Source organism: Schistocerca nitens, chromosome 2 (assembly GCF_023898315.1).
Source record: "Schistocerca nitens isolate TAMUIC-IGC-003100 chromosome 2, iqSchNite1.1, whole genome shotgun sequence".
NCBI lineage: Eukaryota > Metazoa > Arthropoda > Insecta > Orthoptera > Acrididae > Schistocerca > Schistocerca nitens.
Genome location: NC_064615.1, coordinates 322,614,344 through 322,631,834, shown reverse-complemented (window position 1 = coordinate 322,631,834; position 17,491 = coordinate 322,614,344). Strand labels below are relative to the sequence as shown.

At 37.2% G+C, this 17,491-nt stretch overlaps 1 protein-coding gene across 1 annotated transcript in view; it reads left to right on the top strand.

The window, feature by feature from the left end:
- The window catches only part of LOC126236110 (low density lipoprotein receptor adapter protein 1-like), a 190,545-nt gene extending 174,213 nt beyond the window's left edge, over positions 1 to 16,332 (top strand). Inside the window, exons 6-8 of the mRNA XM_049945180.1 lie at positions 2,494 to 2,609; positions 5,468 to 5,517; positions 14,558 to 16,332. Of these exons, the coding sequence (XP_049801137.1) occupies positions 2,494 to 2,609; positions 5,468 to 5,517; positions 14,558 to 14,702 (311 nt within the window). The 3' untranslated portion in view covers positions 14,703 to 16,332. The remainder of the gene's footprint in view (positions 1 to 2,493; positions 2,610 to 5,467; positions 5,518 to 14,557) is intronic.
- The last annotated feature ends 1,159 nt before the right edge of the window (positions 16,333 to 17,491 follow it).

Sequence of the window (17,491 nt, the reverse complement as noted above, 5' to 3'; positions counted from 1 at the left end):
GTGGAGGAACTGAAACATCAGAAGTCATAGGACTAGAATGACAATGCTCTAAAAGTTATATGTTGTCAGACATTTTCTTCATGTACAATACACAGTTAATGTTCATCTGTGCCTAACAATCATGAAACCTAGTACTATAGTATGTTTATCACTTAATTGCAAATTATATAAAAATATGTGATAACAGATAGTAATCTGGAGGTGATATAACATCAGAAACAATTAAAACTTACATTGTGTTCAAATGCATGGAAGCATTTGTGTCCCTTGATGGTAGAAGTAACCATCAGTTAGAATTTGAAATGTATTTACAAGCAAAATATTTTGTAGTGTACACAGATACATATAAAACTACGCACTATCCTACCTTTTGAAACTATTAGTTTCTTCTTCAGGCAGGAGAGAAGGATAGGTTGGAAAAAGTTTAAAACAGAGGACAGGTCATTCAGATCCCAAGGTGAGAGGAAACCACCTCTTTTGAGGATAAGGTGAGATTCAGAGAAAGTGGGAGGTCAAAGATAGAGATGATGACAGAGTGACAAGTAAAGAAAGAGAAATTAATAGTGCAATTAAGAACTTGGAGGAGAAGCATGTGGAACAAATATTTGAGGAAGAGGGGAGAGAGGAGAAAGAATCAGGTAAATTTGAGTTGGGAAAAGGAGTTAAGCTGTTGCAGGAAGTGGACAAGTTCTTCTCCACTATGAGTCCAGACCACAAAGCTGTCAGTGACAAGCTAAAGGGGTCAGCTTCAGGGCCCTGAGGAATGTCGTATCCTCTATACAAAACCCAAAGGAACTGATACTGACCTCCATCTCACCCAAATCCCCATCCAAATTTCAAGCCTATAAAATCAATCAGGAAACAAGAATGACTATGGATTTACAGCTGCCACCCTGTATAAAATGCTTCCTTCTCTAAAGTCAAGGCATACACAGTAAATGTATCTGCTCAACAACCAAATCCTTCAACACTCATATCAACAACTTCTCCAAGGCTTTCTGCTCCAACAGCTACACTACAGTCCCATTCACAAAAAAATCTTCAGGAGAATATCCTCCTCTTACGCTGTAATACATTTCACATTTCAAAAAAAATTAAGACGCTTCCCTTTTTGTCATCCAGTACCACTCGGGTCTCGAATGCCTCAATACAGTACTTCACCAAAGCTATGACTTTCTCAAGCCAAGCCTGATATGAAATGCACTCTACCCGATACTCTCCCCACACCACCCACTGTTATATTCTGTCATCATCCAAACATTCATAATGTTCCAGTCAAACTGTATGACATACTTGAATCATTATCTATATAATGTGAGTGGCCAGAAAAAAAATCTACTCAGCAAGCAGCGGCAGGAGAACACAAACACAAAAAGGGTTAACTTCTGCAAGCTTTTTGAACCAGTGGCTCCTTTTCTGGCTGATGAGCTGAAGCAGAAGGAAGAGGGTTGAAGGAAAAGGACTGAAGAGGTTTAGGAAAAGGGTTACAGTTCAGAAAAGTCACCCAGAACCTCGGGTCAGGGGAGACTTACTGGATCAGACGAGAAGGAAATCAAAAGCAGAACAATTTGAAGAAGTACTCATGTTGTTTATCTATTAACAGTGATTTATATAGGAATAACCAGCACTAATCTGGCTTACTGCATAAATAGGCATAGAAAAATTTTGCACTTTGTTCTGACCCAGTACACAGTTGCTGAATATGATCTTCAGCATGACTTAAGGGACCTCAGTGCCTGCTACACCGTATGAGATACTTGGATATCCTCTCACGATACTAGTTTCCCTAAACTCTGGAGCTGGGAACTTGCCTTCTGGCATCATACATTCATGCCCACACCTTCCTGGACTTAACTCCCATTAACATATCCTCCACGCCCTTTTTCCATTATCATCTTGTATTGTTATTATAATTTTTATTTATTATGTACCATTAATTTCTTTATTGTTTTTACTTTTTATCTTTGTTCTCCGCTCCTCCCTCTTTCACATTTTCTTCACTGTCTTGGTTCTTAATTTACCTATTCACTTTTTATCTTCTAATCTATCTTTACAACACAATTCATAATCACTGGGCTGAAGCTGGCACAGTGCTTACCACTGTACTATCTTTGACCACCTTCTCTTCTAATGCCTCCTCCTTTATCTCTGTCCTTCCTTATCCTTGAAATAAGATAGTTACCTCCAATCCTGGAGTCTTAGTTATATGCACTTCCACTTTAACCTTCCCCAACTTATCCTTCTTCCCCCCCCCCCCCCCCCCCACTACTGTATATGTATCTAAATATCTAATGTGGCTATACCACTGACCTAATATCCTTATTGGATTTTGTCCAATTAAAATTCCATAGAAAACTGTTACTCATACACAGAAAAGTTACATCCTTAGGAGATGAGCAATGTGCTCTATGTTGTCATGATAAATATATAGTGAATATTCCTCTGTACTGTTAATATAGTATTCTTTTATGTTACAATTTTATTTTATTTCAGAGTTCAGCAACACAAGACAAGAAATAAACAGCACCAAATTACAGAGTAAGAATAAGAGTCTTCTGATTGACTTTTCATCAGAGCCAGCTACACTGTCTGACAATGGAAACACATGGGTAAGTTGTTTAGTGGCATTTCAAAAATCAAATGGGAGAAAATTGTCTCTCATTTTTGGTTAAAACATGAAATGGCCCCTCACTTTCCAGACCATTTCTAATTTTGGAGGAAACATGGCTGACAAATCACAAGCGACTAATGAAGCCATTATAACATCAGTCACGTTAACTGATGTTGCAACCAAGATTTCATCACTTTCTTCCACATCTATATCACTTCTATTTGTTATTGTTCTGTCCTTTAATTTCTTCAGTTATTTAAATTACTTTAATTTATATCTATGCACAGTGTTCCCAGCAGATTTAGTTCATTATTGTAGCAATAGAGGTTGATGAAGTTTTCTTCATTGGTACCATTCAATAATCATTCAATTCATGACAAAAACAGGTAAAATATTATGTGTATGTTACATCTTTGAATAATAGAACTTATGTCCCCAAAATCATATAAATGTCATACAGATAGACATACAAAGTAAGTTAATATTCATTGATAAATTTAGTGTGGAAATTCAAACATTTGTATTCAATTAACATTCAAACACCCATTTGAAAACTAACAAATTTTGGGAGGTAGAGATATGTATGACATTTATTCATGAATATCCAGTCTATTCTTAACCTAAAGTACAGAAGTCTGAAGTGGAGATAAACATTATACACAATTATATCAAAGTAAAAGCAATGAGTGCAAACTTCAGAGAAATATTAATTGTGTCATTACATTTCCACCATCAGCTAGATTCCATGCCCTTTTTACTGCTCTCAGTTGTAATCTGTAGTTTTCATTAACCTTTACATTTATTCGTTGGTTCCTGAAATGTAATAGTAGTTTGAACAAATAGGTCTCTTAGCAACTAATCAGCTTTTCTTTAATTTGTAAAGCAAGAAATGATTGCTGCATTAACCAAAATTTTGTAGGTGTGAGAAATACAAGGCAATATGGTCATCCAAAGAATTAAAAATAAATGATAAATAAATGCATGCTGTATACACCACAATAATTACGTGTTATATTACAAAATGATTAATACTTTTCTATAAGTTAAATGTTACTTAAAGGTAAAATAGACTTTTTTTGTAAAACTACGGGACTTAGCTTCTGAGGTCATCAGTCCCCTAGAACATAGAACTACTTAAACCTAACTAACCTAAGGATATCACACAAATCCATACCCAATGCAGGATTCGAACCTGCGACCGTAGCGGTTGCGCAGTTCCAGACTATAGTGCCTAGAACCGCTCGGCCACTCTGGCCGGCAAAATAGACTCTTGCTACGTCTTTTCATTATCACTAATTTTGTCATTAAATAGATGAGAAGGTTATTTGTAGGGCTAACTTCCTTATAATTGTGCATAATGAAATTTACATTAGAGTAGATGTAGTTTTTGTTCCAATCCAATAGTGAGGAGAGCCTCTGGGATCTGGAACATGTCAGAAAACAAGAATACACAATAAATATTTACAAAACAAGAACGGATATGCTAATGTACCTTCTGCAGATCCCAAATGAAATTGCTCTTGTGGATGTGGAATTGGTAAAAAAAATGTCTTAAGCACATTTACATTTAAAAGGATATAAAAGCTGTCACCAAATATTAAATGTCAGGTACTTAGGTGCCTAGTCCGCCACTCGTGATCTCGCGGTAGCGTTCTCGCTTCCCGAGCACGGGGTCCCGGGTTCGATTCCTGGCGGGGTCTGGGATTTTCACCTACCTTGAGATGACTGGGTGTTGTTGTGTCGTCTTCATCATCATCATTCATCCCCATTGCGGTCGGAGGAAGGCAATGGCAAACCACCTCCAGTAGGACCTTGCCTGGTACGGCGGTGCGGGTCTCCCACATCGTTCCCCTACACTCTGTAAAGAAGCATGGGACTTCATTTCATTTCACTTAGGTGCCTACCATAATTGTTATGCTATTGAAGCTATACATCATCAAATAAAAAATAAAAAACATTTTATGGCTCTTATTTACAATGTCATATTACTGCACAAAATTTGTACACAAGTCAGATTGTATGCAATATCCACTTAATGTTATATCATTAATAACAACATGCATCAATCACTTCTGCAAAGAAATTCATCGATAGAGTAGAAGGAGTTGACCACCAATAAATCCTTGAGAGACTTCTCAAACAGAACTTTGTTATTAGTTAAACTTTTTATGGCTGCTGGCATGTTATTGAAAATTTGTATTGCTGAATTGAGGACACCTTTCTGAACCAAAGTAAGTGACATTATACAAATTTGAGAATGTCAGTTTTTGCTATTATACTGTTATTCCTTATACATTGATCAACTCTACTAATACTGCTGTGGTTCAGCATTGGTATGCAGAATAGCATACAAACAGCATACTGACCTGAATTCTAGGAGTATTTGTAAGATGACATATTCTGGCATTCGTGATTCTTGAAAACAGGCCATCACCTGAATTGTTTTTTGGAATAATGGAGTCTTCACCACCTGGAATGTGCCATGTGCTCATTTCACAGGAGTTTATTCATTTCCAGAAAGCACTAAGATAGCATGTAGTCATCATGATCCTTCTTGTTTTATCTAGCTTACAGAACATCACAATTTCCTCTTTTTTTATTAAGCCAACAATTTGGCCATTCTGTGCATACAAAGCTGAATTAATTATTTTTCTGTACATTGCATTTCAGTTCTTGTGACATCACATTTCATACATGGGATCTACTTATGCTCATTCCCACAGCAAATGTGTGATTGCAGTGTTGCGGTTGGTCAGTGGCTATTTCAGTTTTGGATAGACATATGTATTTTGTAATATTTTCATTCACCTCATTTTATTCTTTTGAAACCAAACGTATTTTCTCATTATATTCCAGGTCAGTTTTGAAGAAGACAGCACTGAAAACGTCAACACCAACTTTGCAAGGTAATTGTTTTTCATATGCACAGAATTATGAGTTAGAGTAAGTACGAAACAGTCTTATAAAAATGAAATAACTTTTCTTTAGTCATATCAGCACCAATGACAAAATAACATTCTGTTAAAAATATTGTTGCAAATTAATCATTAATGCTACCTGCTGTTCATGGGTTGAGCTTGAAAATGCATGTGTTTAGATTGTTTTGGACCCAAGCTTATGATCTTATACGAGAGTTGTCCCAGAAAGTAATGCACCACATTTTTTTTCTCAGCCAAAAACAATTCTACAAATGTGAACCATTACTTATGTATTACTTGAAGTTTTCTGAGTGAGCATGGTAAGTTTCCATCACTTCCGACAGATAGTGTAGTTGCAAGACAGTTTCAAACTGGTGTCTGTAGGTGATGTATGTTACAAGCAACATGCTGCCATATAATTTCTCACTGCAGAGAAAGAAACTGTGGGGAATATTCACAAACACTTGTACAAAGTCTATGGAGCATCTGCTGTCAACAGAAGTACAGTTAGTCGCTATGCACAGAGGGTGAGGTCATCAGTAGGCGGTTTGGTGGAGCTCTGTGATTTGCAGCGGTCTGGGAGACCATCCACGGTTGTCACACCTGTCATGTGGCAGTGAGGTGATGTTGTCATTTGTGAGGACAGATTAAAGGATGCCATTTGTGTAAGACATTTTGAGGATGATGAGGAGGTGATTCGCACAGTGAAGCACTGGCTCTGCCACCAGGACAGGGATTGGTATGCCTTTGTTTCGCAGTGGAGGAAGGCCATAAATGGGATGGAGATACATGGAAAAATACGGTGTGTAGATAAAACACCATTCTTTCATGAGTGTAATTCTCATAATGTTCAATAAAGAATTGTTGAAGAAAAAAATGCTGTGCATTTCATTCTGGGCAGCCCTCGTAACAAGTTATAGCAGCTTGTGGTGTACAAGTTTTATTTCTTGAATATAAGGACACTTCAATACAAAACAGAAAAAAAATTAATACTGGTGATACAAAAAAGGGTATACATTGGAATAAAAGCAGTGTGTTAGCCAGAAGTAGCAATTTTTTTTTTTTTTTAAAGTTGTCTGAGACTCTAAAACATTATTTGCATTTGCACTGACATTCAGAGATAATCAGCACAACAAATTACAATACAAAATCAAAGAGAACTGTGTTCATGTCATCGGCAGTAGTGTTATTCCACTAGGATATGTTCTGTTAATGTGAAATTAAGGTCATGTTATCATGTCATAACCACATTCAAGTCCAAATTACAAAGCATGCTCATTAATGAAGTACAACATCTAGCACTGTTAATGGAGTACAATATACAGCACTGAAAGAAGGTTTATTACTGATATCAACATACACATAAAACAGAACTGAAGTCCTGGACAGATAGTACTGCTATTTATACAAACATCAAATACCTCAGAATACACAGTCGTTACAAACATAAGAAATTTCAAGAACCTTCCAGACACAATAAATACTAAATGAAAAATGTTTACTGGTTGTGGGGTTTGTGACCCACAGCATGTCAGCCATAAAGACTAACCACAACTTCACAAGGTGCACAACACAGCTTGAGGCATTGCTCCCTCTCCTGGAGAAACAGTGACCCACTGTTCAGAGGTTCTCATTGGAGCACCCTGGATATGGGTCTTGTCTTGGGTCCCCTTATAGCAGCACTGGAGGATCCTTATGTTCTTGTTGCATTATCACATCCTCTTTACTGTGACGAGCATTGAAGGTAGTCTCTCCAGTTGAAGCTTCATGATGATGAATCAGGTTTCCTGTTTCCTTGAATAAGAAACCCCCCTTGTCAATCTGCACTCAGGACTGTAGCAGAGCTTCATTCAAAGGACGTGGATGATGTTTCTGTGTGTTTGTTTTCTTGGTGAAGGGTCATAATCTTCCACTTTGTATGTGACACTCAACAAACAACAAGGGATACAATACAGTCTAAAGTAATGCTTTATTAACTTTTCTGATTGACCAACTTCCTGCACAGTCATAAAAATCCACACAAAGTCTCCTGGGCTGTATCTCACTCACTGTTGCTTGGTGTTATAGAGCTCTCAGCCCCCTCCAGGGCGTCCAGGGTCCATATGCAAACAAGCTGTTTTGCTTCTTCAGTGATGAGGTAATTCATGTAGTCATCGTGAGTATCAGTGTAAGCCTTGAGACTGTGTAGCATAAAAAATGGAGTGAAGCCTATAGAACCTTGTTTTGCTGTGTTATATGCAAATGTCGTGATGGACAGTATTGTATCCCAATCTCTCTGTTTAACATCAATGTACAATAAAAGCATATCTGCCAGTGTCTTATTAAAGTGTTCTATCAGGCCATTTATCTTTGGGTGGTAGCAGTTGTCACACTGTAGGTGATAACACAATGAATCACATCTGGTACTAGTCTCGACTGGAAAACTTTTTCCATGGTCAGAGATCATTGCAAAGTGTGGTCTGAGCTTCAAAATGATGCCTTCTACAGTATAAGGAATCTTGAAACTTCCTAACTTCAGCACACAACACAACTTTGATGACAGTGTAGCAGGTGAGGTAATCAGGGCTGCCATTATTCATTGAACGTCATTTATCAAATTTTGGGACCCAAGAGTTCGATTAAAATATGGTGGAATGGCACTGCTGCAGGTGGTGTTGGAAATACAATAGATGCCCTGGATGTAACTGCAGCATGTACTCCCATCACTGGCATTCTGTACACTGGCTCACAAAGTGTGTAATGGATCAGTAGAGACCTGGCCTGTTACACCTGCATCTGACTGGGCCTAGAGCCTTCATGAATCATCAGCATACAAACTACAATACAAAATCAAAGAGAACTGTGTTAATGTCATTGGCAGTAGTGTTATTCCAATAGGAAATGTTCTGTTAATGTGAAATTAAGTTCATGTTAACATGTCATAGCCACATTCAAGTTCAAATTAGAAAGCATGCTCATTAGTGAAGTACAACATCTAGCACTGTTAATGGAGTACAATATGCAGCACTGAAAGTGTCATAGAATTGCTTTAAGATGGTTGCATGTCATCCCAGCTCATTTACAGCCAACTATTTCAGCGTCATTGGACCACAGCTTCTCTTATACAATATTCCATTTATTACTTGGAATTCTCCTTTGGTCAGTTCCTCCTTCTTCATGGTCTCTATAGTTTTCCGCAATCCCAGATATTTTCTCTGTTCAAGAGAAATATCATTAAATGCATGATTACCGAGATTTTGTCCATACTGCTGTGTTTCACCAAACAATCCCTTGAAAGGCAGTTGGTGTCATTGTGTCTGTGTTGGTTTTAGTATATCTCTATGGCGTCTTACTCCTAAAGCCTCTGTGACCCTCTCACCACCAGATTTATAGATTCTTCAAGCTAGTCAGCCAGCATAGAGAGTGGTGGTCTGTACAGTGATGAATGTCCCAGGCAACTACAAGGCATTCCTTCACAGTTGGACAGTTCATATCAGACTTGGAGAGTATTCTGGAAACATAAGCTATTGGTGGTAATTGACGAGGGACGCCTGAAGTGTGTAATACATATGGAGATGAAAGCACATTGAACTGAATCGGCCGTGATGTCTGAAAGACATCTGCTTACCTGATTGATGACTGAAAGAATATACTTATACCCCTCAGATGGCGGAAGTAGGCCCACTATGTTGATGTGCACATGTCGAAGGCATCCCTTCAGCATGTCAAATTCGCCCTGTGGTGATTCTGCCTGACATTTGACCTTGCTTCAAGGACACATGGCCAGGACAAAGGGACAGAGGTTGACCAGAGACGTATCAGTATAAGGAGTGGTGAGCTGGAAGGCAGTGGAACACCAAGGTCACACCGGGTTAGGGTCCTGTCACAGATTTTGAAGTTTGACGTCGTCTGTCTGTCACCATGCCAGATCATCCAAGTCCAAAGGAGAAGTGATGGAATTCATGCTGGAAAGGTAATCTGTAATCATGTTTCCCATCCTCTGGATGTACCAAATGTCAGTGGTATATTGGCTAATCAGGTCCATGTGGCGGAATCTCATTGGAGGAAGATCCCAAGCTGGGTTGCCAACAGCACCAGCAAATAGCTTATTGTCTATAAAAATTGTAAATATGCAGCCTTCGATGTCATTGTGGAAGTATCTCATTGCTTCATAAACCATGAGTAGCTCACAGTCAGCTGCTGACCACTTGCACTGGGAAGACCTGAGTTTCCTCGAGAAGAACCAGAATGACTTGGTTGTATTGCCAACGTGTTGCTGAAAAATAATGCTGACCGAAGTGTTACTCACATCAGTTGTGACAGAGATGTGTGCACCTGGAGCTGTGTGCATGAGCATGACGGCATTTGAAAGTACAATCTTGAGGGCATTGAACACCTGAATCACTTCATCTGACCACTGCATTTTTCATTTCCCAAAGGTATTTTTCCCGGCCAAAGCATTTGTAAATGGGGCCTGGATGGAGGCAGCATGGGGAAAATGTCTGCAGCAGAAATTTACCATACTCAGAAAATGGTGCAGATTGTGGTATGCCATGGGTAGGGAGAGATCATGGATGAAACTAACCTGATCAGACATTGGATGGATGCAGTCAGCGGTGATGGTGTGACCGAGAAAGGTTACACTCGCATGGCCCAATTGCAGTTTGTTGTGGTTAATTTCTATGCTGTTGTCTCTCAGGACAGCCTGAACCTAGGCTAGGGGGTGCCCGTGTTCCTCAACAGAGGTCAGAAGATCAGGATATTGGCAAGGTAGGCATAGCAAAATGAGAGACTGAACAAGATAGAGACAAAGACTTTTACCATGTCTGGACCTTGTTTTTTAAGGCAGAAAGCAGAACTCAAATAGGCCAAGTGGTCTGATGATTGCCACTTTAGCAATGTCATCTTTGAACATAGGGTTCTGAAGATATGCTTTCTGGCAGTCAAGAACACCAAACATTGGCGCAAATCAGCAGTTGGGCGAAGTCCTGGATTATGGGGTGTAGGATAGTTGTCAATAATGGTGCAAGCATTAAGTTTCCAATAGTCACCACCCTACCAGACTGACTTGTCTTTCTTAAGCACAAGGTGAATGGGTAACAACCGTTTACTGTCTGAGGGGTTTACAATACCCATGTTTAAAAGGTCATTAAAAGCCACTTTCACATGGTGTAGTTTCTTTGGTGGGAGGCAGGACGCTTTGTAGCACATGGGAGGGCCTTCCATCATGATCACTGTATGGCAGGTGCCATTAATGATCGTACCTAATTGTACATCTTGCACACGTGAAGAAGGAATACAGTTGTCACTGCATGGGACAGTGGACAATACACTGGGAAACACAATGTCACTAACCTTAGTGTGTGGATGCTGAGGCCCAAAGCGGTGTGTCAGCTGTGCCGGGTGTGTTAATAACATGCATCAGGAGTGAGCTGTGAGGTGATACAGTGCACAAAGAGTGTGCAACAGTTTCTCCAATACAGCATCAATCAGCTATTGCGAGTGCGTAGGGTGTCACTTGAGGAGCACTCGGCCGTGAGCTTAACCAGTGAGCAAGGGAGGCAAGTAGTCAGTGTAGAACATTCAGAGACAATGAGCAGATTTGTATCTGAAACACACCACAAGGAAGCATGCCCATATACGGACACAGCACAAAGAAAACAGTAGTCAATGATCTTCACCTCCTTCACTCTGATAGTCTCTGTAAGATGCAAGACAAACATAGACAAACTGAAGTCAACTGTTCTGACAAGACTCTCTCTTCTTTGTTAAGGTTTACAATGTTGTTACAATTTCATATTCCAAATGATTTTGCTACAAGATTCATGTCAAAATTCACTTGATGTTTTAAACTGATGTTATTACAGTGACGATTTTTTATCAACATTTTCTTTTATTATTAAGTTACAAGAATTATTGCACATAATATATTTTTTCTTGTTCACTTTGGGTTCTGACATTTGCCCACATGAATTAGAATAATAGTTAGTATTAACAGTCTTCTAATAATTGTAACTTTTCCAGAATTAATGTGTTTTACAAAAATTATATGAATAATGTAATGCTAACAATTCAGTGTTTCATTTATCCCTATTACTGATTCATCTGGGCAGGACTTCATTTATAGAGAAAAATTACGGAAAAGTGAACATAATTAAATAGCTCTAATGTAATACTATGAAGCAATAAAATAATTGTAAGATTAACTATGAAAAATGAAATATGCTAGTGTATCATGACATGTATTGAAGGTGTGTATCATACTGTTCATTTGGTGAATGTCAGTCTGTTATGTTGCAACAACAAGGATCCCAACACAGTTGCCTGGGATACACCTGAAGTCCTTCTAGATTTGCCAATGAATCTCCATCGTAGATAACATGCTGTGTCCTCCCTCTCAAGAAATCCTCAGTCTAGTCATAAATTTCACTTGACGCCCCATACAACATACCTCACATAATAAACATAATTGTTGTTCTGACTCAAATGCTTTTTGGGTGTTGAGAAATACTGTGTCTACATATTGCCTTGATCAGTGATTGTCAGTATGATGTGTGAGAAATGCGCAAGTTAAGTTTTTTGTGACTGATATTTTCTAAATCCATGCTGGTTGGTATGGAGTGATTCATTCTGTGTGATATAAATCATTATATTTAAACTCATATTATGTTCTAAGAACCTACAACAGATGGGTGTCAAGGTTATTAAATGATAATTTTGTTGTTCTTTTGTAGATGGGTATAGTCTGTTCTTTCTTCCAGCTAGTATGTAAAGTTCTTTGTTTGGGGGATCTACAGTATACAAGGCATGTTCAGGAAGTAAGTGCACTGTTGCCATAGCATTCTGTGGGTTTTTGTTTTTTGAGGGTTGGCAACATTGAGTGGTAGCAGAAGTGCCCCCACCAGAGTGAGTATTGCAGGAACACGGCATTACATAAACTCATGCTGTATTGTCCAGTTGCATGAAAGATGTCAGTAAGAAATCTCTGAAGGCATACATGAGTGGAATTAAATTTTCAATTGATATGCTTGTGCAGAAAGAGTCTCTAAAGTGGGGGAAGGAGCTAGCAGGAGAGTACGTTGAGGAGGGCATAACTAAGCTTATGCCACAGCTCTGCACATGCATTGAATGGGATGGCGATTATATGGAAAAATAGTCAACACGTGTATTAACAGTACCCTGTAATTTTCTCTCAAATACACTTTTTCTAAAAAAAAATACAAAAATCTTGTACACTTACTCTCTGAACATGCCTTGTACTATGATTAAAATGGGGGCTAGCTCAGTTGCAAATTAGGTATAAAATCTGATAGGGATTCTGTTATAACCTGAAGCCTTGTACAATTTTAATGATTCCAGCTTTTTCTTAATGCCACTGACACCAATACTTATTTAACTCATCTTTTCAGTGGTATGAGGATTAAATTGGGGTAATTCTCTTGAGTTTCCCTTTGTAAATGAACATTTGAAAATGACATTAAGCACTTTTGCTTCCCTCAATTACAGTTTCTTTGTCATCCATAAGTGTCTGGAGATGGCCTTTGGTACTTCTAACAATCCTTACATATGAACAAACTTTCTTTGGGTTTTCTGTGAGATCTTCCAATAAGATTCTAATAAGGTAGTTGAAAGCTGCAGGCATTGTTCTCTTGACTGGTAAATATGTGTCATTCAGCATCTCCTTACCTACAGCCTTCTGCTTTGTTTTACACCTGTTGTGCATTCTCATAATTAAATAGTGTGAAGAATTTTTCATACTTCTTTTCTCTCTCTTTTATTTTTTCTCTCTTCATCCTTCCTTCTCCTCCTTGTACTACACTATACATCCAACATCTTGTAGTGCAGACACTGTAACATGACAGTCAGCCATGAGCATTAATGAATGAGAACTGAGAGCACTCAAGGTGAGACAAGTAATGCTTGGGAAAACAACCCACCTCCCTGTTGCAAAGCTGGCAGCCTACACCTGTATTCAATGCTTTTGCAAAAGCAGAACTGACACATGGTCACAGGGATTGCCAGTCCCTTCTGGTGCTGTGAAAATCATACTCAAACCTTGTGATGGACCAGGATTAGTCTCTTACTCAAATAAAACTGAGAAAAGCAAATAACAAGCAACAAACAACATATGGCAAGAGTACTTAAAAATTTGGTAACAACTACCTTGTAAATGCTTGCTAAATTTAGCTGTATCATAAATGTGGAGCTCAGGCCTGACCTCTACCAGAATCTTTTGCATCCATAGTTCAACACCTTCCACCTAGATCTCATGTTAAAATGTCTGCATAACAACTTGGAATGTTAATAGCATATTTTAAGAGATTAACTAAAGGTGTTTCGTATGTTATTTAGTATACACTTGGTTCCAAGATTATTTACTAGAAACTTCTCTGTGCTCCTGCTACATTCTGGTTGATACGAAATTACTCTGAAACTCATTCAAAGAAGGATTGGAGCTTAGAATAATGTTTCTGCCTTTGATTTTCCATTTCCTGGGACTTTATTGTGTCTCATTTGAGGCAGCCCAACTAGAGTAAAAACCTCAATGCAAGATATCTGACTTGTAACAAGCAATCACTTATGCCTACTCCATGGAAGGAAGTTTAACAGAAGGCTACGAATTGTTAATGATGCACCTTTTTACTAGGCCAGCAGGTCCACACCATTGACCTGATAAATTATTTATGCACACTTCCTTCAGCTTTAATTGTTTGAGAGCATCTTTATTTTTTCCTGAGATTTGGAGTGGAATTTATTTCTTCCTACCTTAAACATTCATTTAAACCATCATGTATAATTGCTATTTTGAATTATCTACTTTGCAACTCATTTCATTCCTTTTTATGAATTTACAGTTTTGTGCAAATAGTTTTCATATTGTTGTGTTCCCCTTTAAAGTATGTAGGCATTTTTGCTGTATTATTTCTTATTGGTGCAAGCAATGCAATTTCTCATTCCAATCTTATATTGGAAGTGATGTGATTAATTTATTAATTGACAAAACAAATAAATCATTCCAAAATTTACATTTCTTTAAATTTTTTTACAGGTTTCCCGAGTCAAATTCAGAAAACACCATGAACTCATCAAATTCACCAAAGCACCATATGCAGTTTTTGCAGAACAACAGCCACAACAGCAGCAGTAACAACTGCTGGGGAGAGACGCATTCAGTCAACCTTCTTTGCTCTTAGCAATATAATTTTACCCCACAATAAAAGGTGTACCAGTGATGTAGACACTCAAATCTCAGAAGTAAAAAAACTCTTCTGTGAAGTTTTCTAACCAAGAGACTGCTATTTCTCTCAAGAAATCTCAGATTTTTGTAGTGATTTTTACAGCTTTTGAATCAAAGTGCAATGATACCATGACAGTTATACAATTGTAGATCTGTCATTGTAATGTAGAAGAAGGCAGAGTAGTTCCTGCTTGCTTAAAAGTGAAGCATATCAAGAACAGTTTTACAAGTTGCTGTTTCAGCTGTCCATGAGAAAGACAATTTGATGTGAAATGAAGTTAAATGTAATACCATATTTTGTCTGTTCAGGTGAATTTCTGGACACGTTAATATACTGACGTTTTTGTGCAAACTGTGTGCCATGCACACAGAGACTGGTAGATAATTTATATTGCTTTATTACACTGAAATTAATTTTGTACTGGATTTACCAATGAACACCACAAGCAGGTAATCATCAGAAAACTAGCATCCTGTCAGATAAGTAGAAAGTTTCTTTTTAGAATACTTTCAGGAAGAGAGCGCATATTACTGCTATGCTATCAAGCTCTCTTGTTTCCCACCATAGTTACCATGTTACATGTGTAAGGAACTGCGAGATACTGTTGAAGCTATTGTGAAGTTGCGAATGTGAACTGAGAATTCTTTGTCCTATGCTCTCTACTGCTTTCACTACTGCTGTTACTTCAAAATACTCCAAATAGCAATTTTCTCATACTGAGATTTTATAATCTTTAAAAATTATTTTATTTTAGTATATTGTGTAATATAGCAACTGGTAGAATGAAATAAAATTGAACTGTTTGTACTTGGAACAATATAAATTGTCATGACAGTCAATACTTAAGTGAGAAGATACCTGTCAAATAATAGAATATTACCTCATAAACCGATACATTCAAAACCTATATCTTATATTTCTTAACCTTTTCAACACACAGTTACCTAGTTTTTTTACATGTAAAATTCCTGATTTTATTACTATACATTGATGTACGAATGAGGTAATAATTAATTACAGTTATATACCTGTTAATTTTATGTAATAGCAATTTCACTATTCATAATTACATTAATTTTGTTATTATTTCCAATTTTACTCAGGCATCTGAAAAGTGCAAAAGGTTGTAATGTTTAATACTATTTATGGCATTCATTTTATGTCATAATAATATATTATTCATGTGCCCAGGACGTGTCACAACAATGATGAATACAGTTGGAAGCTCTCGAGTAAATAGAAAGCACTATTTGTGATATAATAATGTAATTATGAAACACCAATTGCTCTGCCTTTCACAAAAGAGACAGTACACTATATTTTTTGTAGGCTTTGTTGTAATGTGTTTCATATTTTAAAATTATTTGTGCAGCATCATGTAGCTCACATACAAATTTCTTAAACTTATATGCATGGCTCTTTAAATGGGCATATTTCATACTCATCATCTGAAAGATGATTCTGTATTGTTTACATGGTATTTTTAGTAAAAACTTATGAAGTACATGTCTAAAGAGTAGCTATGACAAAAAAAAAAGTTTTGAAACAAGATGTACTTGTTTGTACTACTTCTACTTTCACTTACTGTAAATAAAAATAGAAAATTTTTATTATGTATACAATATATCTTATACACAAATAAATAATTTATTCATTATACGCACATTAATTGTTTATATTGTTGAAGTTAATTAGTTAGCTAGCTGGATACTTGCATCATAGACAAAATTCACATTAAATGTTATAATGTGGAATGTGTCCACAGAACAAACATAAAACACTTTTTGTAATTAAGAGACATAGAAATATATAAAAGCATTATTTAGACCTACGAGGCTACATGCAGGCCATTTAGAGGTTTCGTTTTAAGACACTAATTATCTCTACTCGAGACTTCTTCCGTGGTATAAAATTGCAAAACACTTCTGCTGTCTGTCAGACATTTTATTTCCATGGGTAGGTTGTAAAAGAGTTTTATAACTCCATTTCACCCCTTTCTGTGCCAGAGTTAGAATCATTAAAGAGTAATGCTGATCTTTTTCCTTCTAGTGTTGTACGTATGTATAACTCGGTTGCTCTCAAACTTAGATCGATTGCTGACAGAAAATTTCATAATTGAATAAATGTACTGTGAGGTTGTGGTCAATAGTCCCTGCTGCTTAAAGAGATACCTGCAACATGTATGTGTGTGAACACCACAGATAATTCCAATTTCTTTCATTTGTGCATTGAATACTTTTTGCCTAAGGCAGGAGTTACCTCAGAATATTGTCTCATGTCATATCAACAAAAGGAAATATACATAATATGTTAACTTACTGAGCCCTATACCCTGAAATTGGCAGTTATTCTCACTATATATCCCTGAAATTGGCAATTATTCTTATGATAAAAATAGCAGATCCTAAACATTTCAGCAGGTCTACTACATGGTTTTTCCAGTTTAAGCTTTCATCAGTATGCACACATAGATTTTTACAAACTTTTACCCTGTTTATTATTTTTTGTTGGTCTACTAGGTTAATAGGAGGTAGGACGTTTTTGACATACAAAACTGGATGAACTGTGTTTTTTCAAAGTTTAAAACAAGGGCATTTATGGAAAATTATTTAGCATTTTCATGAAAACATTACTTACTATTTTCTCTGTTGATACTTCTTTGCTTACCTTTACAACAATGCTCAAATCATTTACGAACAGGGCTAATTCTGCCTTCTGATTCAAATCAAATGGAATCTTAACAT